Source organism: Halichoeres trimaculatus, unplaced genomic scaffold (assembly GCF_033239565.1).
Source record: "Halichoeres trimaculatus isolate MK-OKI-2021-1 unplaced genomic scaffold, fHalTri1.1 fHalTri1_scaffold_20, whole genome shotgun sequence".
Taxonomy (NCBI): domain Eukaryota; kingdom Metazoa; phylum Chordata; class Actinopteri; order Labriformes; family Labridae; genus Halichoeres; species Halichoeres trimaculatus.
The window spans coordinates 9,758,284-9,778,416 of record NW_027437198.1 but is presented as its reverse complement, the minus strand read 5'-3'; the positions used below and the strand labels follow the sequence as shown (position 1 = coordinate 9,778,416).

Sequence of the window (20,133 nt, the reverse complement as noted above, 5' to 3'; positions counted from 1 at the left end):
GCCTGAGGGCTCCAAAACTTTTAGGGTGTGTCCCTGAGGTCCCTAGGAGCGTCCCCAGTGGGCTTTCTCAGAACTGGGTTTCTGGTCCAATTTTGGGAAAAACAAATTTTTGGGGGGGGTATTTTTCGGGGGTTTTTTTTTCGGGGGGAAATTAGGCCTGTTTTTAGCCTTTCACCAAATGGCCGCAACTCCATAAAACATAGCCCGAGGGCTCCCAAGCTTCTAGGGTGTGTCCGTGAGGTCCCTAGGATAGTCCCCAGTGGGTTTTCTCACAACAGAAATTTGGGTCTAATTTTCAGAAATACTCATTTCTTTGCTGGCTATTTTTCGGGGGAAATTTGGCCTGTTTTTAGCCTTTCACCAAATGGGCCATAGCTCCACCAAACGTAGCCCGAGGGCTCCGAAACTCCTAGGATGCGTCCCCAGTGGGTTTTTTCAGAACCGGGTTTTGGGTCCAATTTTCAGAAAAAGCAGTTTTTTGTGAGCTATTTTTTGGGGGAAATTAGGCTTTTTTTTGTTAGCCCTTTACCAAATGGGCCGTTACTCCACCAAACGTAGCCCGAGGGCTCCGAAACTCCTAGGGTGGGTCTGTGAGGTCCCTAGGAGCGTCCCCAGTGGGTTTTTTCAGAACCGGGTTTTGGGTCCAATTTTCAGAAAAAGGCAGTTATATGCGAGCTATTTTTCAGGGGAAATTAAAAGTGATTTTAGCCTTTCACCAAATAGGCGGTAATTCCACCAAACGTAGCCTGAGGTCTCCGAAACTTCTAGGGTGTGTCCGTGAGGTCCCTAGGAGCGTCCCCAGTGGGCTTTCTCAGAACTGGGTTTCTGGTCCAATTTGGGCAAAAACAAATTTTTGGGGGGGGTATTTTTCGGGGGGGCTCATTCAGTAGTGCAGGGAAGTCATAGTTGTTTGTGATGCAGACAGAAACCGCAATGCTGTCCTCCTTCTCATCAATTGAAAGGTCTTGCATCTGTGGCATGATGAGGTGCCATTTGTGGCAGCAGTAGCACTCCACCTCTGTCGGCATGACTTTATACTTCTGACAAGTGCACCAGCATTTGTTTGTCACTGTCACCCTCTCTTTCATGGCTCCAGCTGTGGCTCCAGGAGCGACATGACTGTGCCTCTTCTCTCTCTGTCTACCCGTTCTAACACCATCTGACCAATTTCAGCATCAGTATGTTCGGGTTCATGAAGATATCCCTTTGGCTCTCTTTGTGCTAAATGTAATGTCATCTTCATCATTGTCGTATTCAGACATGTTATTGTTAACTTTTTTAAGTTGTAATGACAGTGACATCGCGCGCCGGTCAGCTGGATGCACTGCACGGCGCAGTGATACGAACCAGAAAGTAGTGCCAAGAGATAATGAAGTCTGACTTTTTTCAGTTTGCAGTTTTGTGATGCAAATTTATCACTCTTTTGAACACAATTTGTTTTAAGAGGAAAAACGCTTTTTTTTCGCGACCCCAGCCATGTTGCCGGACTACTTTCGTCTGGACCAAAACAGCACCAGATCTCGGGTCACAGGACGCTGACAGGGGTTGGTCAGCGCTGATACACGTAACTACAGATGAGGATGCCATACAGGTTCATGTCAAAAAACCCGAACTATCCCTTTAAGAAGTCCTCACAATCCCTTCAAGGCAGAAACAAAAGTTTCTCTACAGCCAGGTAATAAATCCTCTGACCATTTGAGGTCATTTTTTTCACTCACACAAACTGCAGGGTTAAATCTTTGTAAACCTCCTTGAGTTACATACAAGTTGTATGTAATATGATATGATATTAGGGGCGTGGCCTCGTTGAGTGACAGCTGAGTGCGAGGTGCCACCTCATCTGATTCAGTCTACTCTTAGAAGTTTTGTGTTGTTAATCTACTGCGAGTCTTTTTCTTTCTTTCTTTCTTTCTTTCTTTCTTTCTTTCTTTCTTTCTTTCTTTCTTTCTTTCTTTTTTTCTTTCTTTCCTTAAATTAACCAGCTAATGATTTGAAAATTTAAACACACCAACCCTCAAGGCTATGGGTGACTTAATGAGTGCTCCAGCCATTTTTTTAACCAGCCTTGCAATCCAAACTCATGAAACTTTCGAAAAACTGAAATTGGTTAAAAGCATTTTGGCAGCTTGAGAAAAAAGTTCTTTTTTCAACAAAATATGGTTCAAAATTTAAAAGCCCATTGCTTTGACCTTCTGTTTGGATTACATTTTGTGAACCCTTTTTTTTCAGAAACATTCAGACACGTGTGAGTTTGGCTGAGTTTTATTCCTTGCAGCATGACAGATGATTCGTTGAACTCATCCCCCTCTCAGACTTACAAGGAAGCTTTTATTTCCCCTCCAACACCAAAAGATTTTCGAGCTGATGTGGTTTAAACCTCAGCCAAAAAGACGAGGAGTTACAGATCTGCAGCTGGGCTCAGCATGCAGGAAGGTGATTGGTTGTAGTTTGGTCCCGGGTCAGACAGACTTGAGATTAGGATTCCATGGTCTCCTCGATGACTTTTGTGACAATGGTGGTGGTGGTGGTGGTGGAGGAGGAGATGCTGCCGGAGTCGACTACTGTGGCAGCAGCAGATCCCAAAGCAGTGGACAAGGCACCGGATGAAGAGGATGACACGACAGACATCTTTGCAGATCTAAGAAAGAAAGATAATTAAGTTAGAGAGATAGTAAAAAAAAAATGAATACATTTATCAATCATCATAAAATAATATATGACAAATACATATGATAATAAATAATACTTATTTATTAAATAATTAACGATCTTTAATTTTCCCTTACCCAATTCCCTCTCCATCGAGCAGCTTTCTGTACTGAGCGATTTCCATCTCCAGTCTGGACTTGATGTCCAGCAGCATCTCGTACTCGTGTCCCTGACGCTCCAGGTCAGCTTTCAGTGCCACCAGACTGGCCTCCAAAGCTATCACCTGCACACAGGTTTACTCAGTGTCTGTGATGAAGCTAAAAAGACAGCCAACAGAGTGAGTTGTGCTACCTGCAGTCTGAACAGCTTACCTGTGCCTGGAAACCACTCAACTGCGAGGCAAAACGGGTCTGGATGTCAACCAGGCTGGCTTCAAGAGAGGCTTTCTGCAGAGCAACACAGACAGAAAGTGGATGTCAGATCTTAGCATCAGAATGTGAAGATGAGAATCGTTTAGTAGATTCACACATGAGAAAGTTTGGTGCAAACAAACCCCTGCCCCCTCCGAAACTAAACTAACATGATTTGTGATTATTACTCAGAACATTTAAACTGCTCAGTATACTGCAGGCCGGTCTAACGTTTTAAGTTTTACAGGTGTCGATATCTGCTCATGTATTGGTGAAAGAACCCTTTATTCCCCATGTTTACTTTTTTGAACTCATGCTGTTTTAGAGGCTATTGAAAAAAACAAAACCAGGGTTTCCGTTATTGTACTGGTACAATATGAAAGATAAATTCTGGTTAGAAACTTAAACAGGTAATAAAAAAAAAAGAATAATTTCATAAAAACAATAATGTTATAAAAAGAATATAATTAAATATTTAGATTAGATATTCAAAAAAACCCTTATGAAGAAAATATCTTCAACAAATGAAAATTAATAACGCATCATATGTCTTTTGTTGTCAATATTTTTGTCCTTAAGTACAGATTTATATGAAAAGTTTTCAGCCTATACCACCTGAAAGCTTGACTTGAACTTGCTTTCTTCTTCAGAAAAAATCAAGTAAATAAATAGAAAAAATAGTAACAATAAAAATGATAATAATAATAATAATAATAATAATAATAATAATAATAATAATAATAATAATAATAATAATAATAATTAATAATAATAATAATAATAATACATTTGGATGGCAGTATCAGAAAAGCAAAGCCAATACTTTTCTTATTCTTTTTTTTTAATCAGTTTCTTTTTCTTACCAAACCTTTGATTTGGCAAGATTAAAAGTAAACTTTTACCTGCAGATTACCTTAATCCTGTTTAACAGCCCACAGCGATTAAAATACTTAGATGAGTTCAGACTTGAAAACTTGAAGTGTAATATTAGTCATGATAATAAAAAAGGATCCGGATTACTTATGCCATTTTAGTTACTTTTAATAAACACCAGTATTTGTGCTGCAGCCTCACCATGCTCATCTGTGACTGGAGGTCAATCTCTATTGACTGTAGCTGACTCTTCACTTCCTTGGTCTCGGTCCCTGAGGCTTTCAGGGTCACCTCTGTCATTGCCATCTCCTCAGATAATGCTGTAGACTGAAGAGAGAAGACAAACTGTCAGTCTGACAGAAGAACTGTAGAATTGTACAGGTGCAGAGACGGTCAGAGTTATTCTACTTACTTTAGCAACGAACCAGGACTCGAGGTCTCTTCGGCTCTTGGCAGCGATAGTCTCATAGTGTTCCCTGACTTCCTCCAGCACCTTAGTAAGGTCAGCCTGAGGGGCGGCGTCCACCTCCACATTCACCTGTCCGCTCATCTGAGCGCGCATGGCAACCAGGTCCTGCAGGAGGAAGAGGGCAGGAAAGTGCTGTGACCCGTGAAGGTACGGCTGTTGGGCAGGACTAATTCCCAACTGGCATGATACGATGTGGTCCATCTTAATTAAACTCAGTCTCATAACAATAGGCAACCTATAGTTGGAGCTGGTGCATTTTTGATGTTACTCTGCATTAAACAGGTGTAGGTACCTCTGAGTGGTTCTTCTTCATGGTCACCAGCTCTTCTGTCAGCATCTCGATCTGCATGGCCAGGTCGGTTTTGGTCACGCCCAGTTCTCCCAGCACCATCTTCAGACCAGCAATGTCGGCCTCCACAGACTGACGCATTGACAGCTCGTTCTCAAACCTGCAGAGGTGATTGTGGTGTTTATTCAGGGTTTTAAAAGACTCAGAGAGTAGGAAATAATACTGACCAGAATTTAATCAGTAAAAATTTTGAAGGAAATTAATCAAGATGTGAGTCATGAAAATAAACTATAGGTGCAGAAACACTTGAATAGTTTTCGAAGATCCTTTCTTGATTCATAGTTTGATATAGTTATATCCAGATGCTGCATTCTCCCCAGTGACCACTAGAAGGAGTCATACTGCTGCTGTTACACAGCTGCATCTCTGAGGCTGCGGAAATGCACCTTATGATCTCAAGATCAGCAAAGAAGAAGAATAAAAAACACTAACTTCATTCTGAAGTCGTCCTGAGCCAGCCTGGCGTTGTCAATGCTGAGATGGACTGTTGCTCTGTCGAGGGTGGCTAATTGGATCTGAACACACACACACACACAGACACACACAGACACACACACACACACACACACACACACACACACACACACACACACACACACACACACACACGGACACACACACACACACACACACACACACACACACACACACACACACACACACACACACACACACACACACACGAACGGGAAGACAAAGGAGGAAAATATTTATTCTGATGTCAGCCTAACTCAAATTTGTAAAAATTAAAATGGAAAATGTCAAATATTTATTCATATGTAGATAGTTTTGTTTTCTTTGTTTCACGATATTTACAGCTGAATCACTCAACAGCTGGTAATTACATTACACTGAATAAACAGGTGATGCTTACACATGCACGCACACACATGCATAATAACGCCCAAAGAGACATTTTCATAAACAAAGAAAAAAAGAGAAATAGTGCAGCTGTGGACAAAATGCTGTGTGCATACTGAGTACAACCAATATTTTACAGTTGATAGGAAGGAATTACAGATAAAAATACTTTCAGCACGTGTATTTCTGCAGCTTAATTTACAATTATTGTATGTAAGAAATTAAAAATTCCGCAGTTAGAGAGTAGACAACTGTTTCAGGTGGTCTGTGAGTGTATATGGGGGTTGTGTCTCTCTCGCTTGGGTCTGACCGAAGACAAGCATCACAAAATGTTTCTGGAACACCCCAAAGAGAACAACAATTCCCATGCTGCCCCTCTTCCTCACCTTTCCCTGCAGATCTGTGATGGAGCCGAGGAAGCTGGAGAAATCCCTGGTGGCGGGTCCGGCCTTGTTCTCCACAAATGCCTTGATCTTCAGCTCAAGCTCGGCATTCGCCTTCTCCAGTGCGGCCACCTTGGCCAGGTAGATGGCCAGACGGTCGTTCAGGTTCTGCATGGTGAACTTCCCGTTGGCGCCCAGGCCGTCATCATCGCCAAAGGCGAAACCTCCAGCACCACCTCCGGCTCCACCTCCACCTGCACTGAGCATGAAGCTTGAACTTGCTCCACCACCCATGCCCATGCCCATGCCAATACCACCGCCAGATGAGAAGCTCCTGCTGGCCTGGGAGACCCTGACACCTCCGCCTATTGCTCCTCCTGTCATGCTGTATGAGCTCATGCGACCACTGAAACCACCGCCAATGCTGCCGCCCATGCCGCCACCAATGCTGCCGCCCAGCATGGAGCTCCTTGACATGATCATCGTCATGATGATGGAAGGTGAAGAGGAGGCTTCTGTCTGTCTGTCTGATCCCCGGGTGGAGGAGAGAAGAGAGAAGTGAGGAGAGAGGGATCCGTTTGCTCCTTTTAAAGCTGCTCGGGTGGGTAGAGCTGCAGGTGAGGGGTGGGGTTGATGGTCCACACCCCCGGAGGTTGACGCATATGTTGTAGATTCTGCAACACTTTGCTTTCACTGTGCTCATATTTCAGGGGTCCAAAAGTCAAAGTGAAGAAACTGGTCGAGTCATGTTAAAAAACTGATCTATGAGTCAATCTCGGGACTGACAGAGTGCCAGGCCACGAATGGAGGGATTTAATTTAAGCTTTGATGAATTTCAATGAGAGCACTGATACTTATTCAAAACTCTACAACTAAAAATCTTCCTCCTAAAACTTAAATCCAGATATTGGGACTTAAGAGATCATTAAGGTAGACCACGGAGAAAGTAGAGATACTGCATGTTAGACGATGTATGTTGCACTGTGCATCTCTATACTACATATGATTCGATATTGCAGCATAGATAAAAGCATGATGTAAACAATGAAAAACTCAACTTTATATTGCACTACAGCTGATGCATATTGTACATTGCACTAGAAGATACACTGCAAAAAAAAAAAGTAATGCATTAAAGATAATTCATGATTCACAGACAATAGTGTCTATTGAAGAGTGAGCAATACATGCATGATTAACTGTGCACAGTGCACATTAGCAGTAGCAGTAAATTGAACGACTTTTATTCCGTTATATCTGTCATCTAACCATCATTTACCGGCAGAGTTCCTTAAAGACTCAGATAAATGTGCTATAGAAAATGTGTGTGTATTCCATGTACTTTCGACCTGTTCAGTACTCGAGTACTGGTTGTCCCCTCTGGCCCTGTGATGTAACACCTGATCCTTGCAGTTTTGTCTCTGTCAGCACAACGAGCTCACAGAGCAGCAGCAGCAGGGACTGAAACACCTATGGCTGCGAGCGCTCACCTGTAGGACCGACAGCGTCCCTCTTCAGGTGTGCTGCGTGTGGGAAAACGCCCCCAGCTGAGAGAGCAACAGAGAACAGGCCTCAGTTTGTTGAGTTGTCATGGTAACTCTGCGGGTCTCTGGGAGCTGTGGTATGTGTGTGATGTGCGTGTGTGTTTAGCATGAACTCGCTGTTCTCCCTGTAAGTTTCACTGCTTTTTTTGCACATTTTTTTTCAACATGTATGAGCTGTATGTATTTGGCTTGAGAAGTGTTCTGGTTAAAATGGTCGTGGTCCTTTAGTCTGGCTGAGCAGTACTGACCGGTCATGTATTTGATGGATTGGATGTTTGCAGAAAAAACAGTCTGGATGGAGATCAAAAGCAAGACACAATCCACTGTAAGACTACCCAGCACCATATCTCTATAACTAGACATCTGCGTGCAAGAGCAGCTACTTGTCTGTTTTAGGTCCAATGTTTGAAGCCAATCAGGGTTTAGATTTCCTGACTGGATCAGACCTCAATTCAACTTTTTTTTTAAATCTTGTAAGTTATTGTATTAATTTATAGGGACCTTTTATTTTAGGACCCCCTCTGCAGAAGTTAGCAGAAGTGAAGCCTCTGTGTAAACTACTTTGCAAGTTTGAAGTTGCTTTATGTGTTTCTGGATCATTTCTCTCCTTAATTCTAAAAACTGCTGTTCACAATTTGACTTATTAAGCCCACCCAGTTTAGAATGTTCATGTGGCAGCAGACTTGATGTAGGGAATGAAAAGTTCTGATTGATGGGCAGAGATCTGCAGTCACATGCACCAGCTACGAGCCTGCAGCCAGAAAGCACCTATAGTTGGTCGGGGGGGAGATATGTGGGCACATGTGTCTCTGCATGCATGTCTGCAGGTATTTTTATTTCATATAGCTCATACCTGACCTTTCACAGTGGCAGGTGGAAGCTAGCAGGAAACTATGCTTTTTTGTTCTTGTTTGAGCTGGTTTCTCTGTAAAAGGAGAGTTATTATTCTCAATCTAATTTTGCTTTTATCATTGTTAGTGGACAAACTACCAAAATCAGGAATGTGAAAGCCTGTGGCACAAAGTTTACATTAGACTTACTCAACTAAAGCTGAAAAGCAAAGGCTCCAGTCTCCTGGATGAAGATAGAGACCAAAATGCTTTATGTACTGGATCATGGATGTGACAAGCCTCATTTCCTCACAACTTAGCCGTCAACTCAGTCCATGCTGGTTCTGTGAAGTTATCAGTTTTCAGTCAGGCTCAGTTTTGTTCCAGATGTTCACTTTTTTTTTTTTTAACTGAGCACTGTGACTCAAATCCGACTTTTGAAGCCGAAAACGCTTCATGATGAACACACCCAAGTGCATCTGAAAGAAGCACTGCAGGTGCAGAAAACAGCTGTAGTGGGTATAGACTCTTAGGCCCTTTTTACACGACAACGTTTCATCTGAAAACGCTAAAACGCTGTGAAAACACAGTGGAAAAAATCTGCGTTCACACGGAAACGCGGATGGACTGAAAACGCTGTAGTAAGCATGCCAGGCCTGTAGGTGGTGCTATAGCTGTCTTGTCCAGAAGCCGCTTTGGCTTCGAAGTAGAGTTGAGATGGTCATCTGGTGTATTGGGGAATACTAAGTTATAAAGTGGAGCATAAGATGCATATTTTGTTGAAAGACAGTCAGCAGATTGAGCAGCACAAGCACAACACGGTAGCTAACGACGATCCTGACAACGGTACTGCTGTACTATTGAATGCACGTGAGCGAGGCCAGAGTGTGACGTCAGCGTTTCCACTGAAAACACTGGTTTACTGTTTACACAGCAACGGTGTCGGGAGCGTTTCAGAAAAATCCCTCTCTGGAGGCCGTTTTCAAAAGTTTGCGTTTTAGGTCGGCTGAAATGCCATTTCCGTGTAAACGCGAACAAAAACTTTTTCGTTTCACCCTGAAACCGTTGTCGTGTAAATGGCCTCTTACTGTAGTGAACAAAAGCTTTTACTTTAGTGTACTTAGACACTAACTGTTTTTGGACACCAGCCCTAACTATAGTAAAAGCAGGCCCTAACTGCAGTGTTAACTCAGGCTTTTACTGCAGTGGAAAGAGGCCCTGAATGTAGTGGACACAGGCCTTAAGTGGGGTGGACACAGGCCCATACTATAGTGGACCAAGGGCTTACTGAAGAGGACACAAACCTACCTGATGTTGATACAGGCCTTCACTGTAGTTGATACAGGGCTTAGGTGAAGTGGACACAAGCTCTTATTTTGGTGGACTAAGGCCTTTACTGAAGAGGGCACAGGCCCAACTGTAGTGGATGCTTATTGTAGTGGACACAGGGCCTTACCTTTGTGGACACAGGATATAATTTTAGTGGACACGGGCCTTTATAGTCGTAGACACAGGTCCTTACTGAAGTTGACACAGGCCCTCATTGTTGTAGACACAATCCTTAAATGTACTGGTTACAGGCCTATACTGAAGTGAACACAGGCCTATCCTCAGTGGACTCAAACTCTAACTGTAGAAGGCATGGGCTCTTATAGCAGTGGCCATAGGCCCTTGCTTTATTGAACAAAGGCCCTTGCCCTAGTGGACACAGGCACCTCGTGTAGTGGACACAGGCCCTTATCTTGGTGGACACATGCCGTGATTGTAGTGGAAACAGGCCCCTAACTGTAGTGAACACTGGCCTTGACTGGAGTTTCCCTGAGTGGACATAAGTTTGAATAGTGGGTGAGCAGAAATGATTGTATGCAAGAGAAAAAAAAAACAGGCCTTGAAGAGAAGTCTTCCTGAAAGAACCTGGGTAGCAGCTTTTTCAGTGACAGGGAGCACTGGGTCCATATATCTTCTGTCAGGTTGATGGAATGGGCACACCCATCTATTCCACACATCTGCATTAAAAGGAAAGAAAGCATAACTGATGAGCCAGAGGGACACCACACTTAATAAGAAATATCTCCAGAGAAAAAAATATTGATATTTAAAGCGATTTATAGTCAGAGCATCACCAATCAACCGGCTGCAGGGAACACTTCCTTCAGTGCTTGCTGTATTTTTGCCTTTGCACTGACTTTTGATTGACAAGATATAGTTCCAGTCCTTGCAACAACTGTCACTCAATAATAACTAGTATTTAGTGTAATATCCTGTCACTGCACTGGGTGTGTGTTAATGAACAGTTTCTACTGAGACTGTGTGCGCTGTGATGTCGAACTAAAGTTATGAAAGAAGTTCACAAGTACATTTCCAGTTTTACCACTTCTGACAGACAGACAGTAAAGGGCAAAAAGGTCTTCTTTCTGGTTCACCTAGAAAAAACAACGGTCTTAAAAGGGGCACACCATCTTATGTTCCTCATGAATGCACATTGTGTTTTTTGCTGGCATGTCACCTGCCATGGCTGCGTATAGACCATATAGCTGAACCCATACCCTGTGAAGTGCTTTTTTTTTTTTTCATTTTTCTATCCACACACTGAGCTCCGCTGTAGCTTCAGAGAAGAATTAGCCAAGGGCAGAGTGTCAGTTAGCAGAAATGATCAGATTTATGCACAAAATGTAGACTTATATAATGCTGAAGGTGTGACAGATCACTTAAAGCAGGGGAAGGGCTGATAAATGATCTACTACGAGTCAAACTTCATTCAAATTACGTTTCTACTACTGCTTCTAAGAGGTCACCAAACTCCTGGAGGCTAATTCAATCAACCACGAAGCAGAATCAAAAAAGACATGATTGATGTCTTTGGGAGGGGAAGTTGGGAAAGTATTTAACAAATCACAAAGCTGTTTTTCAGCACACACCCCGTTTATTCACAAATTCATTGGAGAGTTTTAGTTTAAGTTGTGATCCTGATTAAGTCTACTTTATTTTTTTCATTCATGCATAACACCGGGTTTTGAGGTCTCTGTTCCTGGATTTTTCAGGGCAAGTTGAGTTAAAAGTGATGATGAAGTATGTTAAACAGAAAACTTTTGTAATGAACAAGATGGTTCCTCTGGTTGTGAAAAAAAGACAGTGTGGAGGTGCTAAAACCTGCAGTTTCCAATGTGTCCACCGTCTGTTTTTATTATATTCTGTATGAAACCAAGGTTATGTTCTTTGAGCTGTTATCTGTGATGTGTGACTCCACCAGTTTTTCTGAAGGCAAGGGCTGAGGGTTCTGCAATAGTCTTAAAGGTCCCATATTATGCAAAAATCACTTTATGAAGTCTTTTAGTGAAATTTGTGGGTCTTTGGCTTTCCTCCCAGCCCATAAAATGTGATATTTAATGACCAAACCTGTACTTAGTAGTGCTTATGAATGTAAAATCCTGATCTAAAATGAGCTGTTTGGATTTTGGGGATTTGTGTACGTCAGCGATTCCCTTTTTTGACCAATCAGCAGTTATCCCCGAACCTCCACCCTGCCCACTCCCCTGCCATCTGCTGAAGAGATTCCTCTCCAGCAGATGGGGAGAGAATGCCAAAGTTAAAAAGCCATCACTACTCTGTTTTGGGCTGTAAACAGCCACATAGTTCCATGCACAAGCTCCTCATCTCGGAAGAAGACAAGTCTAAGTGGCTTGAGTTCATATATCAGGAAATGTGCCAGCTACACTCAGTAAAACTGTGCATGTGTGTGCTAGTCACTTCACGGCCGACTGCTTTTCCAGCTTTGGACAGTACAACAGAGGGCTAGGGAATAGACTGGTCCTGAATCCAGGCGCATTACCAACCATAAGCCAACAAACCTCGGACCCTGGAAATGTGAGTATTTTAAATGCTGTGCGCTGTGGAGCAGATGTAAGAGCTTTTCCTCAGTGTGCCCCCTGTCTCTGTCTTAGCTTCAGGATGCTAACTTTAGCTGTGGTTAGCCTGTTGTTTCAGCCTGTAATGTTACAGTAAACAAGCGTCGCTGTTTTCTAAACATTGCTCGTGGCGCCGCTCTCAGTGACGTAGAAAAGCGGGGCGGTATCAGCGATGGCTCATTTACATATGAAGGCTGCGCCCACTAAATCAGAGCGTTCTGAACAGAAGGGCTATGAGAGCCTGGAAACAATGCTGCTGTGCTTGATTTATTGGCTTTTTGGACCAAAACATGTTACTACCATTTCATGAAGACATCAATGATCCATATTAAACTGCAGAAAAGGAGCAGAATATGGGACCTTTAACAAGAAACACTAGTGGCTGAAATAGTAATTCAAAAACTAATAATAATTTTGCTCATCCTGTCTCTTCATTTTTCATCTACTTGGCCAAGTGGTGGTGGCCTTGGGTATGAGATTTTCTGAGCTACTATTGCTAATATTAGCAATAGTAATAGCTATATTTAGCTAAACCCCCAATAAAAAGATGACCACACTTTTTTCTAAATTAATCATGATCATTAAAAAAAAAACTTTTTCAGTCTTTTTAAGCCTTTAGTTAAAGAGTAAAGGAAAGTGGACAGAGCAGGAAACAGAGTGAGGTTGGAGATTGACATGCAGGAAACAGGCCTCAGGCCTCGAATCCACGCCACTGGCTTAAGGGTGAACCTATGGGATGTGATCTAGACTGCTCAACAATCTTAGCCCCTGTGCAGATGACCACACTAAGCATGATAATAAAAAAAATTAGCATCTTGTGCTGAGATCAAAATAGTAATTTGCTAACTAAAACACATATTTTTGTTTTTATAGCTTTGTGGGGACCCAAACTTTTTATGACATCATTGAGACCTCAAGTGAAAACTTGGGTCAAACTTGGTTTCAACTTCCAAAATTCTGAATTAAGAGCCTCAGGAGGATTTATCAGAGTAGATGTGATGTCCTTATTCAAGTCAATGTATACCACTGTGAAAGAGTGTGTGTGCATTTATGCATGCGTGTGTATGTGTGTGTCCTTCAGGTTTTCTTTGTGCACGTCAGTTTCCGTCAGACTGGATTCACAAAGAAACTTTGCTAAATCAACCAAGTCAGTTTCTGTTCTGTCTGTCGACAATCATTCAGTCAGGAAAAATAGGTATGACAACAAGTCCACATGTGAGCTCCATGTCCCAAAAGTCATTTATGAAAAAAAAGCAAAAATGAAGAAATTTAGAGAGCAAACAATGAGCTCCACAAGAGGGTAGGTGCTCTTTTAATAGTCACTCTTAAAAATATGTGGGTTTTTTTCTTATCTTATTTTTTGTACTAACCTTTTATTTCTCCCTGCTAGGTTGATATAGGTGAGACCTAAAAGTTCAATAACTAAACTTAATCTTTGTTCAGGAAGTTATAGGTCAGTATTTTTACTATTTAGTTTCCAGTGTTATTGTGCATAAAAACGTTGGTTTCATTCCTAAAATTTGGATATAATTGTTTATCTTCCTCTATTTTTCTAGGAGCTGCTGCAGATATTCCTGCCTTTTTGTTTTCACTTAAATGGATTCAGCGTTTCGATGATGTGGGCTGTGTCCCTTCATGTGGCTAAAATTTTAAAATATGAAGCATCATGGGTTTAAGAAATGTAGTGGTCTCATATCAATATGCAGCATCTCAGAAGGTTCTATATATAACATAAATTGTTCACTTTTTATGGGAAGATCAGTGAAAATCAAATTATGCAAAGACTGCCGACAAAACCAGTGGAGTGGAAAAAAGGAGAAGTGTATTAATTTCTAACCTTTGCAGGTAACTGAGGAATGAAGCCTTGAGGGGTTGAAAAGGATATCCCACCTGTCAGAGAATCAAATCCGATGAGATCCCAGGCATTTACCAGCCTGCACGATACACTCCAGAAAGATTAACGCATGTATAGGATTAAGATATGGGTAGGATTCACAAAAAAGGACCAAAATATTAGGAAGTGAAAAGAAATTCTGCAGAATGACCAGCAGAGGGCAACACCTTTTTTTTTTTTTTTGTTACAGAAGTATCTTAGATGTTATGCTCAACTGTTCACATCTTTTATTTTTGTAATCTTTTCTTGCTGTTGCAACTGCTTTTTTGTATCTTGTGTATTTGGTCAAATAGTGTAAAGATTATTTGTTTACTCTCCGTGTTTGTGGGACTGTTATGTAAAAACTCTGCTCAACACACAAACATGTAATATGTGATTTATAAAAATCGAAACGAAACGAAACAAAACAAAACAAAACAAACCAAACCAAACCTAACCAAACCAAACCAAACCAAAACAAAACAAAACAAAACAAAACAAAACAAAACAAAACAAAACAAAACAAAACAAAACAAAACAAAACTACAAAACAAAACAAAACAAATAGCCTCATTTAGCCATGTACTTCTAACAAGAACAAAACATAGGTGGCAACAACATAAATGCTTCAAAATCCTATCATCACATGTTGGTTAGATACTTATATAACTCACTACTGTAATTTGTTATGATATTGATTGGATATTTGAAACTTATGGAGAAATAAAGGAAACTAGTCACACACTGAGGTTTATATATGCTTTGTTTTATTGATCAAACATCAGAGCATCAGATTCACACTGATGATGAGGAAACTGATGATGAAGAACAACTCTCTGCTGTACCTCAGCGGGTCAAGACGGAAGCTGAGGAGGTAGAGGAAGAGGACACCACCTTCCCATCAACCACCGTCTCCACCACTGTCACCGTTCGCTTGGTTGTCGAGGTGGTGGAGGAAGAGGAGGATGAGGTGATGCTGTCGACAATATCAGAGAGTAGATCAGTCTGTGAGGAAGGAGAAAAATACAAAACCTCCCAGCAGAGGTGAGACGACCTGCTTTCCAACCACCAGAGTGTGGGTCTCACCTGCTCGAGGCATCTCCGTCCAGCAGCCTCCTGTACTCCGCGATCTCCATCTCCAGTTTGGTCTTGATGTCCAGCAGCATCTTGTATTCCTGTGCCTGCCGCTCCATGTCAGCCCTCAGCTGTGTCAGCTGATCCTCCAGTATAGACACCTGGAAAATAAAAGTCAAAAAGAAGGTAGAAAGAGAGAAACAGAAAGAAGAAGAAGCAAAACAAAATGAAACGATGAAGAAGAAATAAACGGGAAGTGAGTGTTAACGGGATGAAATAAATCAAATTAGAGTTTTTATTTTTAAAAGTCAAACTATCTCTGGTCTGGTCCCACCTGACTCTGATACCCGGAGAGCTGCATGGCGTAACGGTTTTGAGTCTCAGCCAGTGTTCCCTCCAGAGAGGCTTTCTGCAGAGAGAAACGTAAATCTTCTAAGTTGAAAAATAACACCCTCCAAGGCTTTCCATCACTCGTCCTGGTACATTTTGGTGTTTTCATCCAATCGTTTTGATTTCACAGCAGTTTAAAGCACCATACTTTGTTGATTCACATCTGTCTGTAGGGATCCCCTGTTAGACAGAGGGTATCTGAGATTGTCAGAGTTCTCTGTGTGCTGACTCACCAGGCCAAGCAGTGTCTGCAGCTCAATCTGCAGATTCTGCAGCGTGCGCTTCACCTCTGTGATCTCCGTCTTTGATGTATTCAAGGTTTCCACCTGAGTGACCACCTCTTTGTTGAGAGCTACCGACTGAACAAAAACACAAATCAGATGAATACCAGAACAAAACAGGTGAGCCTTGTGTGCACAGGAAGTGATGTCACAGCGGTACCTTGGCCTGGAACCAGTTCTCGAGGTCTCTCTGGTTTTTGGCAGCGAGGGCCTCATATTGTTCTCTGATTTCAGCAAGAACCTTAGTAAGGTCGGCCTGTGGAACGGCATCCACCTCCACGTTTACCTGGCCGCTCATCTGAGCCCTCATTGCCAACATCTCCTGCAGGGGGACAGCAGATATTATTGGTCTGACCAAAAAAGAGGAATGAATGATTCTTATAAATAAAAAGAATGGAGGAATAACATTTAAATCAAGACTTAAAACTTTCAAAAGTTCCTTCACTGGGTCTGGCGGGTTTTTCTCTGTATGCTCAGTATATGCTCAGTACTGAGGATAGACCAGGGAAGTATGAATGTAATTAGCAGAACAGCCTCAAGGGGGAGCTGGTAGGCTTTAGTGAAAGTCTATGGATGCTTGTGCCATACAGAAGTCTACTGCTGCCAGTGTAAGGCTGAAAAGTTCTCACCAAGATTCAGATTATTTTTCCACTAATTTTCTGTGTTTTATGTGATAAAAACAAGAGAATAATTAAAACAGTTGTGTTCCTCGTTATGTTGCTCCTCACCTCCTCGTGGTTTTTCTTGAGGTAGATCAGCTCCTCTTTCAGGCCCTCGATCTGCATGCCCAGATCAGTCTTGGCCACGTTCAGATCATCAAGGACCCTCTTCAGTCCAATGATGTCCGACTCCACAGACATTCGCATCGCCAGCTCGTTTTCGTACCTGCAGGAGAGGAGACGGAAGGAGGGGTCAGGTGATTGACAGGTGTGGTGGTTTGTCTGAGCTGTTGTTTAAGCATCTTATGAAACAAGACTTAACAAATGAACTCAGCAAGCACTTTAACACTAAAACCCTATTGCCTTTAGAAAAACTAACAGTTCTGCACTTTTCCCTATTCCTCTGTCTGTGGCTGTGACCACTACAGATGATGTACTGATATACTATGCTCATAAAGTGGTACTAGGTTTTCATAAAAGTTTTCTTTATTAGTGCCAGTCTAACTCAATAGCTCTTTTTATTGTTATTATTATTATTATTATTATTATTATTATTATTATTATTATTATTATTATTATTATTATGTTTTACATTTTTTGTGCTATTTTACCCTTTCAAAAATGCCCTAATTTAGCTCTACCTTAAGAGTTCTTCAGGTAGTATGAAGGGTAGTTAGACAACCTCCGATAAAGCATGAATACTACCTAAAAGTTCTACCTTAAAGAAAAAGTACTACACCAATAGTTCTTGAATATATAATAAATCTCTCAATATTGTACCAGTATTGTTTCCAAAGACTATCTAACTCCAACTAACTCTAAGATCTTTGATATGGCAGTATTAGTACCTCGACGTTCTTGAAAATGCTATTTCTCTAAAAATCTCTCCAATAGTTCCTGCTTAAGGGAGTTTGACAACAACATAACAACAACAAAAACTAACAAAATAGTTCTTTAATTTCATTCTAATTTCTTATACACGTTACAAAAACTACTCTAGTATTTTTTAAAGTTGATTAAACACAGTAGGAGTACTACTTAAGCTTTAAAGCAGTGGTCCCCAAACCATGGCCCGGGGGCCGGATACATTTTGCCCGGCCTCCTGAACAATACCAGAGGCGCATTATGATTTTTTTTTCAGTCTGGCCATGTGATCGAGACTTACACATGAATAGATGTAACCTTCTATTCCATCCTTCTGCAGTTTGTGCCCTATCTGAAACCCCTCCCTTAAAAAAAAATTCCTGTTACACAACCATACTGGTAGTAAAATGTATTGTGCTAATTAGTGTTGTAACTAAGTGTCACTTAGTTCGGTTTCTTAGCCTAAAGGGCTATTTAGTTATTATTTATTTCATAAATAGTGTTACATATTTCATTAGTAGTGTTATATATTTTCTGATTATTTTTCCTCTCAAGATCTCAGAAAGGGTTATCAACATTTGGTTATGTGTGGCTTTCTGAGAAGCAAAAAATAATTACATTTGGACACCTCTGCGATTGTCACACTTTTTTTCACAAACTGACCCTGGCCCCCCATCAGGGAAGGGAAAAGTTGTTTGGCCCTGACAGGAAAAAGTCTGGGGACCCCTGCTTTAAAGGTTCCTGGAACTCTTCACAAGGTTCCACTTGAAAAATGTCTGTATCACCGTCATGTATCACCTCATAGTTTGTAGCTCTTTAAATCCTGATGCACGGAGCTAAAGCCGTCTGTTGTAATTACAAACTGATTTATGATGACATGGCGCCCTGAGGTCAGATCTATCTGATGAGACATTAAAACCGGCCTGCTGCTGCCTGTCAATCAGAACTCAACTGACAGCGTTTATCAATGTACACTGACAATAAAATGGATGTTGTATTCCTCCAGAGCGGAAGTGTTTTCTCACTGATGTTTTCTTTGACTCAGCCAGTGAACTAGGGATCCAGACTTACTTAGTCCTGAAGTCGTCTGCAGCCAGGCGGGCGTTGTCGATGCTGAGGTGGACGGCTCCGTTCACCTTGATGGCTGCCTGGATCTGGAGAAACAAACACAACTCTTTGAAACTAACATGCTAACTAAGCTTAATATTGTTGGCTACTGATAGAAAGAAAGGGGAGTCATCACCCTCAATCCTTCAAATATGAGCTCAACACTAAAGCAATCTCTGCCCTGAGTCACATCCCTGCACCTGTTACCTGTAAGGATGAGCCTGGTGCTGAGGATCATGAGGATGGGTCTTACCTTCTCAGTGAGGTCAGCGATGGTGACGTAGAAGGCGCTGTAGTCCCTGGTGGTGGGGCTGACCTTGTTGTCCACAAACTGCCGTATCTTCAGCTCCAGCTCAGCGTTCTTCTTCTCCAGTGCCCCCACCTTGGCCAGGTAGGTGGCCAGGCGGTCATTCAGGTTCTGCATGGTGAACTTCTCATTTCCGATCAGGCTGTCATCGCCTACGCCGGATGCGCTGAAGCTAAACGGGGACGAGTAGGTCCCACTGCTACTGGTGGAGGAAATGAGGACTTCTCTCACCCCTCCTTGCACGCTCCGGGCCATCCTGGCTTTCTGGACGGGCATGGAGCCCTGCATGGTGGCTCTTGAGGAGAAAGACATGATGGACTTTGTCTTTTAGCTGTGGCTGCAGGCAATACAGAGAGGAGAACGAGGAGTGAGGAGCACCACATCTCTTGCCTCCTATTTAAGCCTCCTGCAGCCAAAGAGCTGTCGATCAACCAGCAAACACCGTGACGGGAGGAATGTGCATGGGAGGTTTGTGCAGGGAGTGTCAGGGATGGTCAGGGAAAAATGTAACCTTCAAACCTGCTCACTGGCGTGACAATAATTTGTTGTGTTTATGAGAGTCAGCTTTTAAAGTCTTCATACCTGCAGGCTTTCAAATGCAACCTTTAGACTGTAACAAACAGAAATCTGTCATAGAGAAGAGTGGAGGTTCAACTGAAAGTTTATAAATAGAGGGCAACAGGGGTGAAAGCTTCTAGATAACAATGTGTTGCATGAGCTGCCCACCTAAAGGTACAGTGTGTGGTATTAGGCCAGATTTAACAGAACAGATTTGGTAGAAACTGAAAAGGAAATTCTTAAGAATATTTAAACAAGTGTAAGATGACCCGGGGTCAAGTACATTAGCAGGGCATAAACTAACTTGGGACTTACACCAGATCCATAGCTGATCCACTCACAGGACCAGGGTTTCCTGTGCTTCCTACCCAGTGACAAGCCACTCCTCAGCCCTGTTGTCTTTACTGGCCTCTTACAAACTGTGTCCTGCTTACTCCCGGCCAGTGGAGTCCAAGGCACCGGGGGCAGTTGTTGAAAACAAAAGTGCTGGGGTGCCCATCTGGTTGGTAAAATACAACTGTCCCCTTCAGTGGCCCGGCCCTTGAAAAAGTATGTGCACGCCACTGCTCCTGTGTCCTGGCCTGAGTTGCTGCCAGACTCCTATTTTGTCCAAGCCTTCATCCCGGCATGACCCCCACCATTAACAAAGTTTGTTATTAACCTGGCACCAACATGCTATGTTTCATTCTGAAAATCAATCCAATGTTTCGGTCTTGTTTTGGTGCCTGACTTCCTGTCCTGCTCCAT

General features: G+C 42.2%; 2 protein-coding genes across 2 annotated transcripts; both read right to left on the bottom strand.

The window, feature by feature from the left end:
• Positions 1–2,782: 2,782 nt before the first annotated feature.
• On the bottom strand, positions 2,783–6,393 carry LOC141809280 (keratin, type I cytoskeletal 50 kDa-like). Its single transcript, XM_074696245.1, has 7 exons — positions 5,998–6,393; positions 5,183–5,265; positions 4,694–4,850; positions 4,345–4,506; positions 4,134–4,259; positions 3,021–3,095; positions 2,783–2,932 (listed from the first exon to the last, which is right to left on the bottom strand). The coding sequence occupies exons 1-7, from the start codon at positions 6,391–6,393 to the stop codon at positions 2,783–2,785; spliced, it is 1,149 nt and encodes a 382-aa protein (XP_074552346.1).
• An 8,599-nt stretch (positions 6,394–14,992) lies between these two features.
• LOC141809215 (keratin, type I cytoskeletal 13-like) lies at positions 14,993–19,111 on the bottom strand. The gene is made up of 8 exons (XM_074696116.1): positions 18,775–19,111; positions 18,486–18,568; positions 16,620–16,776; positions 16,052–16,213; positions 15,844–15,969; positions 15,555–15,629; positions 15,233–15,381; positions 14,993–15,122 (listed from the first exon to the last, which is right to left on the bottom strand). The coding sequence occupies exons 1-8, from the start codon at positions 19,102–19,104 to the stop codon at positions 14,993–14,995; spliced, it is 1,212 nt and encodes a 403-aa protein (XP_074552217.1). The 5' UTR covers positions 19,105–19,111.
• Positions 19,112–20,133: the final 1,022 nt, after the last annotated feature.

Bases quoted from the DNA above. Each gene is read 5' to 3' on its own strand.
- LOC141809280 (XM_074696245.1), bottom strand. From the start codon at position 6,393: ATGAGCTCATACAGCATGACAGGAGGAGCAATAGGCGGAGGTGTCAGG. The intron at 4,507-4,693 runs GTACCTACACCT...TTCCTCCTGCAG, and splicing joins TGAAGAAGAACCACTCAGAG to GACCTGGTTGCCATGCGCGC. The intron at 4,260-4,344 runs GTAAGTAGAATA...TTCTCTCTTCAG, and splicing joins AGTCCTGGTTCGTTGCTAAA to TCTACAGCATTATCTGAGGA.
- LOC141809215 (XM_074696116.1), bottom strand. From the start codon at position 19,104: ATGCCCGTCCAGAAAGCCAGGATGGCCCGGAGCGTGCAAGGAGGGGTG. The intron at 16,214-16,619 runs GTGAGGAGCAAC...GTCCCCCTGCAG, and splicing joins TCAAGAAAAACCACGAGGAG to GAGATGTTGGCAATGAGGGC. The intron at 15,382-15,554 runs GTGGGACCAGAC...TTTATTTTCCAG, and splicing joins TCTCCGGGTATCAGAGTCAG to GTGTCTATACTGGAGGATCA.